This window comes from Rhopalosiphum maidis, chromosome 1 (assembly GCF_003676215.2).
Source record: "Rhopalosiphum maidis isolate BTI-1 chromosome 1, ASM367621v3, whole genome shotgun sequence".
NCBI classification, from domain to species: domain Eukaryota; kingdom Metazoa; phylum Arthropoda; class Insecta; order Hemiptera; family Aphididae; genus Rhopalosiphum; species Rhopalosiphum maidis.
The window spans coordinates 7,572,309-7,594,190 of NC_040877.1; the positions used below are offsets into that span (position 1 = coordinate 7,572,309).

General features: G+C 26.1%; 1 protein-coding gene across 1 annotated transcript; it reads right to left on the minus strand.

The window, feature by feature from the left end:
• Positions 1-818: 818 nt before the first annotated feature.
• LOC113556081 (sialin-like) lies at positions 819-21,120 on the minus strand. The gene is made up of 5 exons (XM_026960853.1): positions 21,026-21,120; positions 12,464-13,021; positions 3,646-3,996; positions 1,566-1,924; positions 819-1,033 (listed from the first exon to the last, which is right to left on the minus strand). The coding sequence occupies exons 1-5, from the start codon at positions 21,118-21,120 to the stop codon at positions 819-821; spliced, it is 1,578 nt and encodes a 525-aa protein (XP_026816654.1).
• Between the last annotated feature and the right edge of the window lie 762 nt (positions 21,121-21,882).

Sequence of the window (21,882 nt, forward strand, 5' to 3'; positions counted from 1 at the left end):
AATTATGGTTAATAATATTCAAAGAAAATATATAATTTGAGAAATATCGCAATGGTTTATTGCAAATACGATATAAGTTAATGATCTTACACCGATGTGAAATAACGTGATTTAGGGGTGTTATATTATTGCGAAAACTACCTGAAATCTGAATAACTGTTATTCGATAAAGGTGGACTGCCAAAAACGAAAAGAATAATTGGGTACCCATCCTGGAAATGTTCCAATACATTTGCGGTTAGGTATATAATGATATTAAAGTTTTATTTTTCATTACAAGCAACGTGTTTTTTTTTCTGATAGTTCCGACTTCCATCGTTTTGGCATTCACCCAATGTTTACAAAAGTTCCTTAAAAATTGTTCCAAGTAGCATATATTATTAATGTGTATTAAGCTGTAAGCGAATATGATCCCCACCAACGGTTTTTGACGATAAAGTTATTCGTGCAACAAATTAAGTTCAAATGTAACATAACATGGCTGTTGTTAGCGTATCTATATTATTGTAGTTTAATTGTAAAAATGTTGGTAAAGATATAATTGCGATCACAGAGTTTCAAAATAAGTGATTAATGTTCTAATTTAAGTCGAACCATATAGATTTTATACGCAGTCTTGTATTTATAATAATATGTTAGGTGCCTACGTAATGGCAATGATAAAATAATAATGACATTACAATCAATTCATTAGAAAAACTTTTTTTTTAATAAAAATTAATTTTTTAAAATTATTTTTAGATACTCGAAGATTTTTTTCACATTTAGATGGTATATCGTCGTGAACATCGTGGTCCACACGGATGATTATTTTGCATTTACGGACGTACGTATCTTTGATCCCAGCATTGTTTTTGCGAGGAGCCAAACAATAAAAATAGTATGCTACACGCAATTGATAAGATGATAGTCACCTGGAATGTTATGCTCCAATTCATAGTATTTGCAAATATATTTCGAACCAAAACTAAATCAATTATATTGCCTATGGAGTAAAAAACATCACACATGGCTATTAGACTTCCCACATAACCTGAAATTTAATAATAAAAATACAATGAATTTTTTTAAAAAAAAGTGATTAATCTTTATAAAATATAATAATCATATTTTTTTAACATGAGCGTGTGAAGTGCATGTATGTGTACGTGTGTGTTCGTGTGTAAGAAAAAAAGACTTAGACCTAAAAAAAAATATAATAATACCATATTGTGATTACTTCTTTGAGTAAAACGTTTATTGTGTTATTATTTGTGAATAATTGATCAGTTTAATTATTACGAACGTTGATCATATTAGGTTAATATTAAGTAACATTTAAGATTTAAAAAAAAACTACAGGTTTTAAAAAATTAGAGTTAAAAAAAATATATTCCGAAATTAAATGGTGGTTATTAAAAGTATTATCCTGAATATTTAAAAAAAAACAATTACGGTTAAATAGTTTTTTACGAAAAGATAATAAATTTAAGTTTATAATTATTATATTATACAATACATATATATTATGGAGGGATATTTAGAATAATGTGTATAATTCAATAATATCGTGTTATAGAACTAACCAGGACATAAGTCAAGAGAATTTATTCGAATGCTGCTTCGTTCGAAGCCCAATAATATCACAGTCATTCTTATAAATGTTCTGGCCAACGACACGTCACATTTTGCAGACATGACACCCAAGAGCATTATCGGTGATCCTATTAACACAATTCCAACATACAGTTTTCTGACCTTTATTTTCGTATTCGTGTCGACATTCGTCATCGACGCGGCCGAGATTCCTGCGATTACAGACGTAACCCAACTGATTAGCCAAGACACAGATACTTGTATGCCGGTTTTCACAGCATCGCCGCCTAGGACATTGGAACCGTAAATCGGTAATCCGGTAGTGATAAAGCTGTATAAAAATCCGAGTCTAAAAAAATAAACGTGCTTGAAAAATATAATACAATAATTTATTAATATACGATAGCAGTGATACATTTTACAATAGTGTAATAACTGTGTACCTATCTATGTTGTTGTTTTAAACATGCATAATACAAACGTACTTTGCGAATAAAGGGATTCGATCCCGTCTGTGATTTTACCGAATTAGATCTATCTTTTATCGACTGTATCGAATATCTTAGTCGTCTGTTACAACTTTTGAAAACATATTATTTCAATGCACAATAAAGTTAAATTAAAAAAAACTTTGCAAAAATTGAATTCCTAAACTGTACAAAATAAAGATTTATATTTTAATTATAAATCATTTTTCAATCGTGAATAATAATGGAGTGAAAAATAAATTGAAAAATGTAAGAAAGTCATTTTAAAGTAAATTTAATAGGTTAGCCGATACAATTGCCAATAGATTGATAATTTTAACGAAAAACATATAATTAATATTCGTTTTGTGCTTTATTGACATGTGGCATGTACATCTGTGATCGATCCAATATTTCTTTAATACATAGTCACAAACGCACTAATGATCTTTTTCTACCACGATTTTATCTACATTGTGCTTTCTACGCACCATTTAAACGACCCCCATACATACATTTAGAAACCTACTTATATTGAACTCCTTAAAAATGGTCGGTTTCGAATCCCTTTAAAATGTATTACATCACTATTTCATTTGGATAGAAAAATGTTGTCTTTATCTTAAACATGACTAGTGTTTTAATTAAGTAAGCCATTATTTCTAAACTTTTTATAAATTGTTTATCATTTTTTTTTAAATTTTTAACAAAAAGTGTAAACATACATTGAAATATACACAGGATTTAACGTGTATATTTATGTTTTATTATTTAATAATGAATTAAAAAATTTTTTTTATTAAAATCAAGGGCCATATTTTTATTATTTTGTTTTTATATAATTTAATAAGTTTTTTGTGGCAATATCACTTTTTTCTTATGAGTATATCACTATTTTTTTTTATAAATTGTCAACCAGATCATTTTTTTGGAAATATTAATGTATGTATCGAAACCGAAAATCGGACGAGCAGTTTTTGAGTTTTTAATTTTGTTCATCAAGAATATTAATTTTACAATTACTGATCTATGATATTGAAAATGTTAGTAATTAATACTAAACTATTAATATTTTATATTTTGTAAAAATTGTTTGAGTATAAAAATACTAGATCAAATATTTTATTTATTTTATAGATATATTATATTATATATTTTTTAAACCATTTACTTAAATATAAGTATATTATTTTTAATAACTAATAGATAACTCATTAAAGTTTTGATTTAGATAGCTAATATTTTTCAAAAAATGTACGAGCATAATAGTTTATAGTGAAAAGTTGGTTGTTATATGAAAAAAAAGTTTGTTTGGCAACAAAACACTCCTTAAAGTTTATAAAAATCTAAAAAATTGAAAATAATTAATCGGTATTTATAAAAAAAAACCCCAAGAATAGTTAATAATATTTGGAGAAAAACAATATATGGTACACAGTAGAATACAAATCGAAAATTGAATACGCAGGAATATTAATATTTGACTTATCCTGTATCCTTAACTTATTCTATCCGACTTATTCGATATCTAATATTTTATTTACTAAAAACGTAACGATGTAATAATATAATATCAAGTAGCAATAAATGTGACGTCCCGTACCCGAATGATGCGTTTAGCAGGCTGATGAACGGCATTGATCGTATGATCACGGTCCACGCCGTCGAGATGAACGACACAGACTTAGGGAGGTCGCTGAAGTCGTTAATGTATGGTGTCAGATGAATCATGGTCCCCCACACGGCGGCCCAGATGAATCCGATGACGGACAGTGTTATAAAGCTGCCGTCGAGCGATACGTTAGGTATGACTATTCCGCTGTACAAGTGTCCGAAGAAACCGCCAAACACTGTGCCGGAGAACATGAACGTCGTATATAGAATCCTGTTGGTTTTTGGTACAATTTTACCGGCCAATGTCCCGCCACACGAGCCGGTCGGCCCGAACGCACACCTGAACATCGAAACCGGCGATTGTACACCACAATATTACATAACAGTGATCGCGTCGATCGAGAAATTAAAACCATGTAATATTAGAGTGATCTTAACGACTAAAGAAGATAATTTCGATGTGAATATTGTGCACAAATATTATCCACATATTGTAAATCTTATTGTTATACTGCGTTTTTCCTATCTTTTAAGTAGTTGATTTCTATTTTCTACACAATTGTAGAATCCAGTTTGACTGTCGATATTATATAAATTGTTTTTGTCTTTTTTCCATCGTAAATCAAGTAATATCTTGGAAAATATAAGGAATTATATTTAATTACTTTATTTTTTATTTTTATTTTTATGATTTATTTTCGAAATTGAAAATTCCATGTAATTCTTGGGTTATTGCCAAGCTTGTGAAAAATTTATCACCCTGTATAATCGATTTAATGCTGTTAGATGTGGGAGGTTGTATTATCGTTTTAAGGAGATTATTTAGATAGACATAATAGTCTTATGTGAGTTAATGACTAAAGGTTGGATTAGATTGCGAGTGAGCTATATATTTTTTTCTTCCAACATCATAACGTTCTTGGCCACATCGAAATTATTTCACTACCATAACAGTTTTGTGTACACTGATATTATTTTTTGAACTAACGTTTCAGATTGGAATCGTTACTTATTGCTTGGCGATATTAAATTATCGTACTATATGTACACTGCTAAACTGCTTGTGTAATTAAGAGTAATATTCTGGAGTATCTAGTATACTTAAAAGGAACGAGAAAATAAATCAGTGAAAAATGTACAAATATTTGTACGTAATATATTCAAGTATAATAGGGTAGGTATACATAATGTGTATATTCTGTGATTATACATTGGAAAGGATTCATATTTCATATAATTATTAAAACAGTTATTTATAGAACGTAAGTTTTAATTAATTTAGTAAAATAGAATAACATAGACACATAAAAGTCATATTATGTAAATTAATTAGGTACCTACAATGTTTAGGTTAATGTAATTAAGTAGAAATGGTGAAATAATATTGTTACCAAAATGTATAAAAGATTAACCTAACTTTCAAATTCAAATCCAGAGGTTATATTTTCTTTCATACTATATTTTAGATTTTTATAAATATTATATCTGTTTAGGTACTTTCTTGAAAAGTTTTTAATCACCTAATTTAAAACTGGGAATTTACTTGTTTGTTCTAATCGTCTATTATTTTAGTTAATATATTCTTTTAAATCATAAAACAAAAAAAGTGTAACAATAGAAATTTTAACAAGGGGATATTATATTTAAAAATCTTTTTAAATAAAATTCTCTAATCAATTCCCTTAACTGTAAACCAAATAAATTATCATGACTATTAGTTTAATTAGATAAATAACAATACAAAATGTACACATCGTATGCTGGTTTAGTTAAGGGGCCGCCAAACCAACATTTTTTTTCTCTGTTTATTATATGGCAACAAAGATATTTCGTATTTCCATGATTATGACTCTCTGGTTAAATTTAGGGCAAAGGCACTTATCATATATTTTATAAAGAAGAATATTTTCTGTGCATTGGCCGGATAGATTTTTAATATTTACATTTTTGAATAAGTTATTATTGGTTAAAAATAACCAAAATTATTTTAAATTAAATCATGCTTATATTTATAAAAATGTAAATATTAAAAATCTATCCGGTATTCCGGTCAATGCACAGGAAATATTCTTTATAAAATATATAATAAGTGCCTTTGGCTTAAACTGAACCAGAGAGTCGTAATCGCGGAAATACGAAATATCTTTGTCCTATACTATGTGGGAGATAGACAGAGAAAAAAAATGTTGGTGTAGCGGCCCCAATAGATTTCATTATTTCATAATCGCATGAGGTATTTTATCGTTGGTGACTGGTGTTGAATGAAAATGGTAAATATGTAATAAGAAAAATGCATAGAATTTTCACTGTGTAGAGCTCTGCACGGTCCGTTATTTTAAAGATCGGACCGGACTTAAAATTTGAGGAAGGGACCGAATTCGGACCAGACCACACTGAAATGTTTAATAGAAGACCAAATTAGGACCGAACCATGGCTACGTATTATTTATAGACCGGGCCGGACCAATTATTAAATTTATTCATATAGAGTAGACCGGGACCGGACTGCCGGTTCGATCTTAAAATATTTCGGACCGGATAGTAAGGTTAGTCAATATTAGCTCAGACTAGACAATGATCGTTTTGTATTACAATGGAAAGATATTGTTTTTAAGTGAACTATCTATAGTATTTACAATCAATGGTATTACGTAAAAATAACTTACTTAAATTTTAAGAACCGTGATTGGGACTGAACTAATTTTCATTTGTTTTTTTTTTTTTTTTTGATACCGAAGGGACTGAAAATAATGCATTTTATCTGAGGACTGGACTGAATTACTCCTAAAAAATATTAAACCGGACCAAACCGATGCTTCATAGTTTTTGTATGTTAGGACCGGACTGATTAAGACTGGACCATGCAGAGCACTAGCACTGTGATTATCAAACGATGGCCCATTTAAGAATTCAGTACATTACACAGTAGGTACTAGCAAAATGCTCGAATAATAAAAAATAAGACTCGAGATGTAAAGGTCGTTGTTTCTAAGTCTTAAGATTAAAAGAAAGAAAAGCTGTGTGGTTTACGTTTGAAAGAATCTACTGATTTGCGTGTACGTGGGAAGGATTGTTGTAAAAAGTTAAATATATAAATAAGTTGTCAGAAATAAAGATAGACATATTATTGTAAAATAACATAATATTTTTTTTCTTTAACTTGATTGGAATCGATATTTATGTTCAACAACCATTGTATAATTCAAACCTCAATTAAATTTTGTATATTATTTTAACATTGATAAAGTTATGAAGAAATTCAATTGAGAATTTTTTAATTTAATATCAAACAATACTTTAGATTTGAATTTTGTACAATACACTTAACTCAAAGTAAATAAGAATTAAAGGAATTACGTAGATATTATATTATATTCAATAGGCAGTACACAAAATGTATTTATACTTAGATTGGATTTATCTTGGAAGTTTGTACCAAAGTATATTATATTCGTAAAAGATATTTGCACATTTTGCTTATTACAAATGTTTTATTAACTTGTATTTTTTTTTTTCGTAAAATAGTATGTTGAAAAATATATAAAATAAAAATGTAATATGTATGCAGCAAAATTACATAATTTTATAAAAAAGGAAAGTTAAAATCACATTACTTACTTATAATTATATTACGAAATACTTATTTTTGAATATTTTAAAATAAAATAGGTAATTATATATAATTATTACAGGTAGTAATAAAAGTTATTTCCAACTTAATTTGATATTTTTAAAATAAAAATGTAATTTTGATTCCTGTATTTACATGAGCATTGTTGGTAAATAATAACTACAATCTGTTTTCATACAGTAAAAATCAAATCTAATTGTTAATTGGTTATTTTACATTTTTTACTCAAATTATCTATTTTTAGTTCATAAATATTTTTTTTTACATTAGTTTATCGTTATATTTATCCATATCTACACTAAACTTTGAAAATTTAAACATGAGCATAATAGGTATGTAATATAACAAGTTATAACCCAAATTAATGACAATTTTTATGAGTATTTCACATGCAATTACTTTAGATACTTACATGTAAAATAAATTGTTTTACTAAAATAAAAAAACATTCACAATTTTTATGTTACATAATATTGTTAATGTTTTTACTGTCAACTATTTTTTGATTAAAAATAATAAAACACATTATAATATACACCGAGTATAATGATACTAAAAAATATATGTTTATATATTTAAATGTCAATTAATTTATTAATAATATTATGAATAGTAGTTATTTTATTTTAAAATAAAAACTTAATTAATTTACAATATTGTATTCAATATTTCCAATGAAGTATAATTATACAGATTATGCAGTAATTGCTGTTTATTTTTCTATTACATTTAGCTGAAAATTTCAAATAAACAAACGTTTTGATTACAACTTTCTAAAGTTTTCATTTGTACTATTAAATAATTAATTTTATTATGTAAATAAAAATTGATGATTATTGATAATTGTATTTATATAAGTACAACATACACGAGATAAACAAATTAAAATAGAGATACACTATGTTTAATACATATTTAAATTCGTCGACGATAACTTCTTTCGTTTTCCACATATTAGCTTTATTTTATTGCATATAATTGTGTTTCAAAAATTATTTTGAGTTTAAAACAATAGTTTAACTATATTATTAAATCATTTATCTCATATACAAAAATTATATTATTATATTATAATTGGTGTACAATAATTTAAAAAACCTACAAATGATTAATTCCTAACTAATAGAGTTGACTCATTCGACGCATGTTATAATTTTAAATAGTATTAATTATACTATTTGATGGGATACAACAATTTTAAATAGAAAGCAATACAAAACGCAATGTTATAAATAAAAATATTTATTACATTCATCAAAAAGTTTTATTAAATAAGCAAGAATATTTAATCGAGACAAGTATATTTGTCATATATAATTAAACTTTTTGAATACTATAAAAAGAGCTAAAATTTCAAGGAAAAATAAAAATAAAGTAATACTCTTAATAATACTTGTTTATATTTTAAAACGATTAGTGATTTAATCGCTCAAAAAACAGAAAATAATTTTTTTATTAAAAATCATACTTTTGAATTTATAGGCTGTCAAAATGACAAAATAAATTCATAAAATATAGCCAAGCGTAATGCAGAATTTAGAAAATGTCCAAACGTCCAAACACATTCAATTTTTTAAAAGCTTGCACAAATACATACCACCCATTTCTCATAATAATTTTTATAGTATTTGAGGAAACGATGACTGAGAATTCAATCAATATTTCCACTCACTCAATAATGTATCATAATACGATACGTAAAATTTTGATATAAACGTATTCGTTCTAAGAGAAACGAAATATTCACTCGGAATCTATAAACAAAAAAGTCGACTAACTGGGATAAAGGATTACGAAAAAAACGATGTTTTCGAAACATCCAGTTACCTTCAGTCGAAAAATGCAAGAGGACACGTCGTAGTGACGGTGGCGAAGTCGGGTGTAAATAGGATGTTGATATCATGCTGTTTTATGAGATCGAATATACACCGTGGAAAATGTCACGTTAATAATATTATAATACGTTATGACATTGTAATACAATGCGTACACCTAATAATAAACTGAAGGTGTCTGGGCGCCTCGGGATCGTGCTTGGCGGTCTTATCCAACAGCGCCAACGGGACCGTATTGAATTCATCGTTCGTCGTAGTATTCCGTAACCAAAATTTTTCAACCGAAAATAATTACGTTATTCGTATTATTATCATTATTGCTATTGTTGTTGTTGTTCGTATAGCCCGCCCATATGGGTAATACAATACGTATCGCGCGACGTTAAGATTGGTGTAGGTATCCCTATAACGTAACTCGTAGTTGAATAGCATCGTAAAATCCTATTAAATTTGTGTTTATTCAACCGTTCGCGTTGGTACCTACACTACAGTATTTCCTCGTTAATACAAACTCGGTAAACACGAATTATTGGATAATGTAAACTTTTTTTTTTCGGAAAGCCCCTCTTAAATATTTTAACGAAGGATTTTTTTGGTTTCTCAATTTTACACGAATTTTTGCTCATCTGGTTCGATGTTAATCGCTCTCGTCTAAATAAATTGCTCTGTCGGTCAGTTAAAATTTGTTCTGTTATTGATTTATTGTGTTAAGTTGAAATAGACTTAAAGAGAATTAATTTTTAGAGCGTATTCATAGATTTGTTCGAGTTTTTAGTACAATTATCGATAGTTAAAAATGTACTATATTATATAATATATTAGAGGTAATTCATATTCAGCCCTAATAATAACAATGTATCTGTGTAGTTTAGGGTAGAGTAAGGTCAGGTTAATAAAATAGTATGAATCAAATATTTTTTAGTGTTTATACATTTCAAAGATAGAACTATAATTCGAAAACGGCGTCATGGATAGGCATTTCATGGTCACGGCGGTCGTTGTTCCATTCATTCGATGGGTATAAAATGTATAATATTTTAGTGCGTTTTGTATACACTATACAGGTTTTACATACAGGTTAATATAATGTGATTGAGAATTTAAATATGGTGAAATAAGTTTGAGCTATTTAATAATTAATAATAAAATATTATTTCAATGAAAATCGCATTTTCATAACTATCTATAATGAAATGATGAGCGTTAGTTGTTATTTTTAGTAATTAATATTATATTTTTTTTATAAAATTTAGGTTCACTAAACACAAAAATGCATGTGCCAGTTTAATTGTTTAACTTTCCATATTAACTCAGTTCATGAAATGGTCAAACTTAAAACTCGGGTAAACTGTTTAAAATAAATATAAAAATAAAACAACTTAACAATATACGTTACATGTTTTAATAAATTGTTTTCATTTTAAGATATATTGATATAAATTAGATATTACACATATTATTAAAATATGTTGATAAAAATGTATTTAGTTGTTTAACTTTTACAATCATTATTTAACATATTTATTATTATTGATTTATTCTTAAAAATTTACAAAACTATAAACATTTGTTTTATGACAAAATAAGAACAAACATGCAGTTTATGAAAATATTAATAAAAAATACACAGTATTTATACCCTTACAGCAGATGATGGTTGACTAATGTTAAAAATGTTATCGTGAATTGTTATTAATCATTATGATATACATTAGAGTGCAATGATATATATATAATGCAATTTTTAAGACAAAGATTTACGTGGCTAGTGAAAGGCGTAAATACAAAAGTCGGAAGTCCTGTCAGACGCAATGTGCTTAGTTTATTATCTAGCAGCTTTGTTGATGACTTTTTAAGCTGTATGTAATCGTATTAAAGTAAAATAGAAATTAAACTTATAACGTATCAAACCGATACATCAATGTCTTTTAACATATATGTGGAGACTCGATGATTGACTATCTCTTACCACCCACATTTATATTAAGTATGTTAATGAACACATCATAATATTGTAATTGTTAATTTATGAATATTGCATCCAGTGTATAACTAAAAATAATATTTTCTTAACTCATTAAAAAGACAGAATTTGATGTGAGTATCAAATTCATAAAATGATCAAATAATTATATCAGTATTTCTAAATAACATATTATACAATAGATATAAATTAATGGTATTGTGATAGTATCTTACAGGAATAAAATGCAAGCTTCAGGCTGACTACTTTTGATATATAGTGGTTGGTAAGTTAATGAAAACAATAATTAATTTTAGTAAGTAAAAAATAAAAAAGACAATATTGAGAAAGTTAAATTATAAGTTATTAGGTAGTTAACAAACAATTCATTTAAATATAAAAAAAAACTCTATTTAAATTATCATCTAGGTCACATATTGAAGTTATTGTTATTTAGTTTTCAAATTTCCTTAATACTAACTAAATATTTAGTTTTTAATGTATTCTACTATTACATATTGTTGCAAAATAACTATAGTGGTTCATGCAATTGTCCATTAGTGTCAACTAAATTATTACTTAAAAGAAAATGTATTTGTTTATTTATAATTTATATATAATATTATTGTAGACATAGTGATTTAAAAACAGATTGTAATGTTATATTTTTTAAGGTAAATATGAACAGAGTGACATGTTTCCAAATATACTTTACAAAATTATATTTCGTATTTTTCTTACCATAAAAAGGAGAAACAAAAGGTTTTTTTTCTTCGATAATTCAAATCTTAATTTTTGGAATTATTTAAATACGAGTATACTTAAAGAACACAATAATATATGTATTTTAAAATTCTTGTGATTCTATTTGTTTTTACTTAAGGGGTGTCCCGTAAAAATTTAAACTTCTGTTTTTCAAATGAGAAGCCTCGTTTTATTGTAAATAATTTAGTGAATAATTTTTCTGAAAACTTTTGGGTGTCAAAATCAAAATTTAAACAATTTGTTTTTGAGTTATTACATTAACATTTAGCGCAGTAAAGATAATAATTAAAATGTTTATTATTACGGGTTTCGAAGATATTGGTGAATTATTGTGATCTGAGAAAATAAGTTTCTATCGCCACTGGATACTCTTCTAAGAAAAATCTTAAAATTTAAAAAAAATATTACGGTCTTGAAGTACACTAAAAATCAAATATATAATATTCATATATAGTATTTCGAAATTCCAAAAAATCAGACGTTGAAGACTTGAAATATTAAAAAAAAAAAAAAAAAACGGGGTAAGCATCGGTGAGTCGTCCTGTTTAGTAATGTTGTCGTGTGCGATGTACCGCAGAGGAACCTGACCTACGCTAATCTGGCCCGAACTTACCCTTGCAGGAACCTGAGGAACGTGACGGCCACCCAACTCTCGTACTGGACGAACGCCACGGGCACCAGTGCCATCGTGGCCGCCGTGACGGCCACACACCACAGCATTATGGACCGCTCGTAACCGCGGCTCGAGTACACGCCGCCCGGGAGCGTGGACACCAGCGTGCCGAAAAAGTACGCGCCCATCGTGGCCGCCTGTTGCCGGATCGTCCAGTCCAGACGCCTGGCCACCGCGGTCGTGGAGTTGGCGCCCACGTCCAGCACCGCGCCCGGACACAGCGGCCGGTCGACCGACGCCGCCACCAGCGGCACGTTCATCATGACCATCATCGAGTACGTGAAGTGTAACCGGACGGTGAGCAGGAACGAGTACGCGAGGAACACCATCGTCAGCCAACAGTTGATCGCGCATCTCTTCCGACGCTGTCTCATGTCGTACGATCCGATCACGCTGACGTTGATGACGTTGTTGGTGCTGTTGCCGCCGTCGTCGCCGTCGTCGTTGTCGTCGTCTTCGCCGTAGTTTCTGTTGTTGCTGTGTAATTGTGGTGGCACGCTGAACATCGGAATCGTAATGGCGTATATAATATGACGTATGCGTATTATCGCTATCGTTATCGCGGCGAACGGGCGGCAGATCGTCGTTTGATGGTTTAAATGCAAAACACATCAATACGTTTCAACTGAAAAAATCACCACTAAGTATATGACGTGTAATACGGTAATATTGTTTCGACTTGACGCGCACTGGTGGACGGGCGTCCCTAGAACTCGGATTGCAAGGGGAGACGCGAAGGCGCATCATAAACACGGTCTTTGCATACTGTAGTTTTGTTGATTAACGTACGACATAAAGTAAATATTTACAAACACAGGTACGCCGAGAGCACTTCGTACTTACACGCGTGTCTTTGATCTCACTAACGTATATTATGCCACAATATTCTAAATAGTTCTGAATAATCCGTTTTGCTCTATTATTTTTACTATTATAGTGAGTAATTAAATACAAATTTAGTAAAAAGTTCCTCATAAATAGTTAATAATGAAGAAAAAAATATTTAAAGATAATTAATTTTTTTATAGGCATTTGAAGTTCAAATTTGGACGAAATTGCATATTTAAACAATAAATAACGATTTTCATTATTTTATAAGAATTCAAAAAAAAAAAAAATATTCTTGGTAGCATAACAAGTATGTCTGTAATTATATTTTCTATATATAATGCCATTTTTGTGTACAATTTTTTTGACTACAATAATTAAATCTACGGTATTAAGAATAGTAAAATAAATTACTTTTAAATTTGGATAGTAATATCTAAAAATATTTCACGAAATATAGTATATTATACATATTATGTACCTATAGGTGGACGATAGACTGTCTCCACTCAAATTCGTTTTTCCCATAGAATGATATCATTAAATTTAAATTTAACACATCAATCACTGTGACCTATTCTATACATATTGTACAGCAGAATGGTTCCATAGCTTGCTCACCTTTAAACTATAAGTAAAAATTGTATAGGCCATATTATTATTATTATTAAACCCTCGTAAGAATTTTTAATTTTGAAGTAAATTGACATAAAATTTTAAATATTAAAATGTTCATAATATTAAATATGAATATAAAATAATCAAACAAGCTTAATAAAAATGGTTTCAATATTTTGAGTTAGATAGACGACATGCGCAGATACGACGTATCTTTATTAAGTTATGAATAGACAGTATTAACTTCATAAGATAATAAAAATAATATATATTAAAATATAACATCTATATTGTGTTGTACCTATTTTTACCTCTTCTCGAATTAACGGAACATTTTTCAAACTAAATCAATATCGGCCATTATGGTATTATTACACGAATTTCACCCCTAAGGGTTAGGGGATATTTTCTATTTTTTTATTGAGTCACGCTGAGAATTGATATAATTATAAATACTCTTTTTTTTATTGTACTACATTTTATGTATATGAATATTCGATTTCATATAAAACCTCAGTACTGTGATCAGTTATAGGTACTCATTATTTGAAAATTAAATATAATAAATATCAATTTTAAATATTAAGAAATGTATGCTATTATAAAAACCTATAGCTGATCGAACCTTTAATTTATGACAACATTACTATTTAAATTAATTAGAATTTGTGTAATAACTAAATTATACATGAATATTTATTTCATTATATATTCTACTCATGATTAAAACATAATAATACATAACTTAAATTTTAAAGTAGGTACATAATATACGATATACCTAGTTATATTGATATTTACTTTTTATGAGTATCTAAATATGTAAAAACGAGTATATCTATTATAATCAATGTATTTATTATTTTTATACTAAATCTTTTTTTTAGTTTTAATATAACTGATAAATACAATATTAAATCAATATGAATAGAGAAAAAAATTGTTTTGGTATAAATGGTCTCATATTCTACTTACTGATGTAAACGTTTTACAAATATATATTTTTTAAATTAAAATATCGTAAGGAATAAGTCAACTTAAGCGTTTTAGTATCTCTCTTACACAATAGAATGTTTTAAATTTAACATGGAATAAGTTTTTACTTACTTCATAGTTATATAAATATTTTGATCATGTATTTATTAATAAAAAAACTTTCAAATTTTGAAACTTTATAAATGTATTTTTATTTTGTTATAGAAAAAAATAGTTTTAAGACAATAATTTATGAAGTATTATTAAAAATAAAATTTCTTATAGTATATAGACATTTATTATGATGTTAAACTTACAAGGATAACAAATTTATTGAACAATTTTTTACCCAGTGTAATTATGTAAAATCAATGCATATAATTTTAATTGTTATCTGTTGTTTATAAATCGAATGTTGCTATAAACTAAAATAGTTTAAGTTAATATAATCAGTTAAGCTCGAAATTTTCATCAACTTTTGTATTATAAATTGTACTAATCAATAGTATAGTGTTATATTTCAAAGTTATAATTTCAATAATTTAATTTAGTATAATTATCAATTATGGCTTGTCAATAGTTTACCAATGTCACTGACCACTGCAATATAATATATACATACATATTACATATAGTTATATAGGTGAGTAAGTTATGTATTATATCTACTATAATTACACGATACATAAAATTCGAAATTGAGACGAGTAGTTTATGAGTTATAAGCATTTAAAGTTTTGGTGAGTGGAGTGGAACGAGAATTGGTACCCCGCAAAATGTTGGTCTACTAGACCGATAATCTATAATTTAAATACTTGTACAGTTACACATAACTCATTAACTACTTGACCGAATTTCGATTTTTTTATTTCGAAATACTCCCAAGTATAACATGAAATGAAAAATGCATGCAATAGTTCTAAAGGGTAAAAAACTTTAGAAATATTAAATATTTTGTTTTTTAACGTTTAATTTTGAAAAGAAGTTATGTAAAAAAAATATTTTCAAAAAATTAATATATTTTGAAAAAATGAATGTTGTTTGATAAAAGAACCATACTGTATATAATATAGCGTACATTATACTTTTATCATATGAATATTTTATGGTGACTTCTATTACATTGTCACAAACGAAAAAACATTGCCTAGCTCCTTTGAATATTTATTTGAAGTTATAATTATACAATTAATTTATTGGCATCCATATTTTATGGTTGATATTGATTTATGTATTATGTGATAGAAATGCCAAGTAAATATAAATAACAGTCATTTGGAAACGTTTGATGTGTGTTTTATTAATTATACAAATTATAATGGTTTTTTATTTGTATATATATATAAATGATAAATATATTTAATTAGTTTATACCCATTGAATTTTTAAATTATTGAAAATTAATTTTAGTTGAAATTATTTATTTATACTAATATGTTAATATTTTAATAACATTTAATGTTTGTAATAGTATAAAATTGATACTGTATTGTTTCAAAAGAGCAATAAATAAAAAATGTGGTGTTGTGCATTTAAAAATAATAATTTGTAAGTTTCGAATACTAATGCGTATGATATGGGTTTGATGAAGTACTCAAGTTGAGTAAAAGTAAACATAATAATAAACTACTATATGTAATAAAATAAAAAAAATAATGTGTTATATCTTATATAGTTAATAGATATAATATTTTTCTATTGTGTTGATATTATAATTTAATAATAAATTTAATATTTCAAGAAATAAATTTTTCTTTTAATTAAAATCATAAAAAATTGTCATATATTATGTAGTTAAATATTCATTCAAATATATTATAATATGTATTTAATATATAGTCATTCTCATGGGCGAACTGGCCAGTCAGAAATTTTAAAACTTCGTGTCATATTCTACCAAAAATTAATAAATATAATATAATCAATTAACATTTGTTTTATATTTTCTTATTTCTATAACAATTTAATTATAGTTGTCACGTAGTTAGTTTGTTTCGCTATCGAGACTTTTATGCATGATTGACACTGGAAATAATAAAAAACTACAATACCTACAAACAATTCGTTTAGAAATCATGAATTAAATTTATCTCTAAGTATAAAATACATTATATGAACTCAATTATTTAGAGGAATTATTAATTTTTTTTTTATTATTTGTATAATATGATATCATTAATGTTTCGGCTTACATGCTAATATGAATACAAAACTATGCCGTTCAGTTATAAGAACCACTACTTAGTTGGGGAAAAAATTATTTCACTACGTGAAACTATTAAAAAAAAAAACCATTGGCATTGCCCAAAAATACACAACACTATTCAACTCAGTAACTCTAGTTACAACAAGTTATTAAGACGAAATATTTCTTAGTTATTATTCTTACCTGATGATTTATAAAATATTATGTCGTTCTGACTATCCGGTGGAAAATAAACACCATTTAAAACTGTTGTTTTATTTTTAATTTAAATTAAATAATATTTCATAGTTGTATTGAAAATAAATTAAATATTAGGTTTGGTATAGACTATAGACACGATATATTATGTTATTCCGTTCATAATTTATGTTTTTTTTTTTTTTTTTAGAGTGCGGCTTAGGTATAATGTCATAGTGAAACAGTCGGAAAGAAAATAAAATAAACTAATAACAAAAATAAAATAGATAAAATAGAAATTGTGTGTTACATAATTCTACGTTCATTAATTTTCGGTATAAACATTATGTATTAATTTATGTATTATCCAATTCATCATAATATTATTAGATGAATGTTTGTCATTTTTCATTTATCCTTAAAAACGTCGGGCTAAAATTATATAATACGGATGACTGGTCAGTCCGCGTTCCACTACTAGCTGACCGAGACATACCATCCCTAGTCATTCTTAAGAATTATAAAAATTAATGTCAGCTAAATATTTAATTAAAGGTATTAAAACTACATATTAAAAACTTAGTATTTTATTAATTTGCTTTTGTTATTACACTTTTATAACTATAAAATATACTTAAAGAATGTACTTGGTGCATAATAATATAATAATATTAAAATAGATTTTTTTATTTAATGTTATGTGAATAGATACTTAATGTAATATATTTAATTAATAACTTTATCCATCTGGACATTTTGCAAATGACTTCGGTACCAGAGACAAAATTAAATTCAATATATTGACAAAGGGAAATTATATTTAATTACTTGTATTATATAAAACATTAAATCAATAACTTATTACTTAACTATACAGAAAATATAACCATGTAAAAGTTATAATGCTGCAGAAATTGTTTGTTATGGTGTAAGATAATAATTTGACGTAGGTATCCATCACCTTAAATTAATAATGAAAACTTGACTAGTCAATAATTACATTTAAAGTTTTTCAATAAAATAAAATATACAAAGCAATACAGTTTGTGTATTTACTAAAATAATTAATATTGACATTTGACATACATCAATAGTTTTAAGTATTAATAATATTTAGTAAAACAAATCATACTGTGTTCCATGATTAATATTATTATGGATTATATCTTAATGTTCTATGCATTTTATTTATAACAGTAACCTCTAAATTTTTAGTAATATAATAAGAAATAAGATTTTTTTTTAAAGTTATGTATAAATCATCAAATCTCAAATGCATTTGATACTTTAAGTTATATAATTTGATAAAAAAAACAAAATTCTTTTAATAGCGAGAAGTTTGTCAAATGAAAGAAAAAAAATTAGAATAGATATACTAGTAGCCAGTGAATAGGTGCTAAATAGATCGAAACGTGAATAGATGGCTACTCAATCCTTCCGTACTCAGAATATTCAAGGCTTTTAACTCTTTGAATTGTTTTAATATATTTCTTTCAAGACTTTAACCAACGATAATAATATATTTCATTAGTAAAATACTGCTTATAAGTCATAATAAAAAATGTTTAGTTTATTAAATTATCTGAAATAGAATTAATAATTTAAGTACTAATAAACCAAAGAACCATAAAATGATTTAAAACAAATGAAGTATAGAAATTTAAATGAAAGTTGAAAATGATCAAGTTTGTACTTATAATTTTATGATGATAATTTTCAAAGTAATTGATAAGTACTTCCGATTTTAAGGCATCGTATAGAAAACTGCAAACTATTTATACTAAGACCACAATAAATTTACAAAAAATGTACTAACAGAAATTTATTTAATAGGTATTTAAAAATTAGATCCAAATTTTTATGAAGTTATGTTCTTTAATAGGTACCTACTTTTTATTTAATCCTTGAATTTTGGATAGTAACTATGCAATACAATATAACAATTAAGGAAAGACGTAATATTGTTTTCATACCTGCCATTATGTTTGTATTCAATTTGTATTACTTTTAAGTTATAAAAATTTAACGACATTAAATGAAATATTAACTAAAATATTAAATATTGATTGGTACCTATATTAAGGGGTAACATTTCAAATTAGTTAAACATGTATAAATTTAGTTATAATATTTTGATATTTAATTTCGTGAAATATGCAATAAAAATATAATAAGTTGCAGAAGAAATGACTCAAAATTAAATGCATTATGAATAGAGAGTATTATTATTAAATAGAAATTATCCATAATACCGACCAAATAAAATTGCGTATTGAACCATTATGAACCAAGATAATTTAAGATTTAACGTATAGAAATATCGATCATCAATCCAGGCCCAGTTAATATATCTTCGCAAGCACGTGGAAATGCATCGTTTCACATACAACAGTGCCCGTAGAGTGTTTACATATAGATATAACTTAAGTACAAAGACAAATAATATATTAATACATAAAATAACAGGCTGTTATAGAGAATAACCATAATTTTATCTATATTATTATACAAAACAGGATCCAACAAGCAACCTCGAAAAATTCAGAGCCAACACATAATACGGGTACATGGCCTAAATCGTTGAATTTTGTGTCCTACACAATATATTAATATTAGTTGCATTACCCCTCAATACTTATGAAATAAATCTAAAAAACACACTCATATACACACTCACATTCACGTTTATGTACACCCTATCACATTATTTTATAATTATAAATTAATCAATGTATAATATATATGCACACATTTCATGTATTACATACCTAGATTTAAACCTATATTTGAAAATACAGGCTTATTCAACAAACATGCTCATCCATTTTTTTTTAATTTTTGGAATTTTCAAATATATAATAATGAATGTATCTTAAAATTCTTGAGATTTTTATATTTCTATATTTTGAACAAATGTCTATTTCCCAAATGAGAACCCCTTTTCTTCTTTAAATTATTTGGCAGATAATTTTTCTGAAAATGTTGACCATAAAGATCAAAATCCGAACGAGTAATTTTTGAGTTCTATAACTTTGAGCACTAAGGATAACAGGTCATTGATAATGGATTTGGAAAATATGATGATTTGAAAATATCAGTGATTAATATTAACCATAAATATTAATATTTTATAAAACTACTTAAACTATACAATTTATAGACATCAAATAAAATAAGTAATTGGACCAAAATCACATCTTTATTATATTTTTGTAAAACAATTTTTAAGAATTTTTTTTTTAGCATACACTTTTTAATAACTGAGAAATTCATTCGAATTTTAAATTGGGTAGCTAGATCAACATTTCAAATAAAATGATCAACTAAATAATTTAGAGTAAAGGAGGGAGAGATTTTTTATTTAGAAAAATACGTTTCTATCATCACAGCACAACCTTTAAGACGTATAGAAAATAATTCAATGATTTGAAAGTTAATTTACATGATCATATTCAAAAATTCTAAAAATCATAGTTTAAACAATTGCATCATTGAAAAAAAAGAGGGAGTGACCATACTTGGCAAATCGTCTTGTATTAGTTATTATATTTTATATTTGTATACATATAACTTGATAGAATTTTATAAATAAATATTTAATCTAATATCCTATGTATTTTGTTGTATATATAATAATTAGATATAAAATAAATGTTTACGATACATAAATATTTTTTAATTTACAGTTAAATACCTACCTCACTTTAATGTTATGATATAAGTGTGATTTAAAACTTACCATATCAAATAATGTTTCATGGGTCAATACATAAAAAATAAAAATAATAAACATTTATTTACGAATAGATTTAGTTACTAGGTATATATTTTATTCTAATAGTTATACCATTATACGTTTCGTATCCACGCAAAATGTGTATGAATAATGCATTTTAATTTGTTATGGTTACTAGCTTATTATAAATATTATTATTACGTTAATACATTTAAATATTAAATAGTGAATTTGTATTTAATAGTTTCATTTTTAAATTTGATAATACAAAAAAGTATACATAATTAATAGTTGATAATAAAACATTAAAATTAATATATTTTAAATAACTTACTTTTTATATATTATGATATAGTCGATATAGGTATATTTTGAAATATTTGGGGATTTATTATGAGGGAACATAAGGGAACTCATTTTAAAGTTCTAACTACCTACATTTTTACTTTTATAACGTTTCTTATTAATTAAAAGTTTCAGTTTTTATAAATAATGTTATTACATTAATTACTTAACTTAAATTTTTCCATTGTCAATATTCGCTTATATCGTAGTATAGAAGATATTTCTCGTAGGATCTTTTTTTTTGTTTTTTTTAAAGCCTTGCAAGGACGTCAGAAAAATTCTAGAAAGTATCATACAAATTAAAAAAAATAGTGTTTTGAATAAATTATGGCATGTAAATTAAATTTACAGAATTAAAATTTTGTGGATTTGAAAGAATATGTCTTAAGTCTTGCAAAACAAGAAAAATTTTATAAGTCCTGTAACATAATTTGAATTCATGAAACCATTAAACAAAAAAAAAAAAAATACATA

Coding starts and splice junctions, on each gene's coding strand:
- LOC113556081 (XM_026960853.1), bottom strand. CDS start 21,120: ATGTTTATTATTTTTATTTTTTATGTATTGACCCATGAAACATTATTT. Junction 13,022..21,025: donor TATCATAACATTAAAGTGAG/GTAGGTATTTAA, acceptor TCCGATGTTCAG/CGTGCCACCACAATTACACA. Junction 1,034..1,565: donor TTCTCTTGACTTATGTCCTG/GTTAGTTCTATA, acceptor ATTAAATTTCAG/GTTATGTGGGAAGTCTAATA.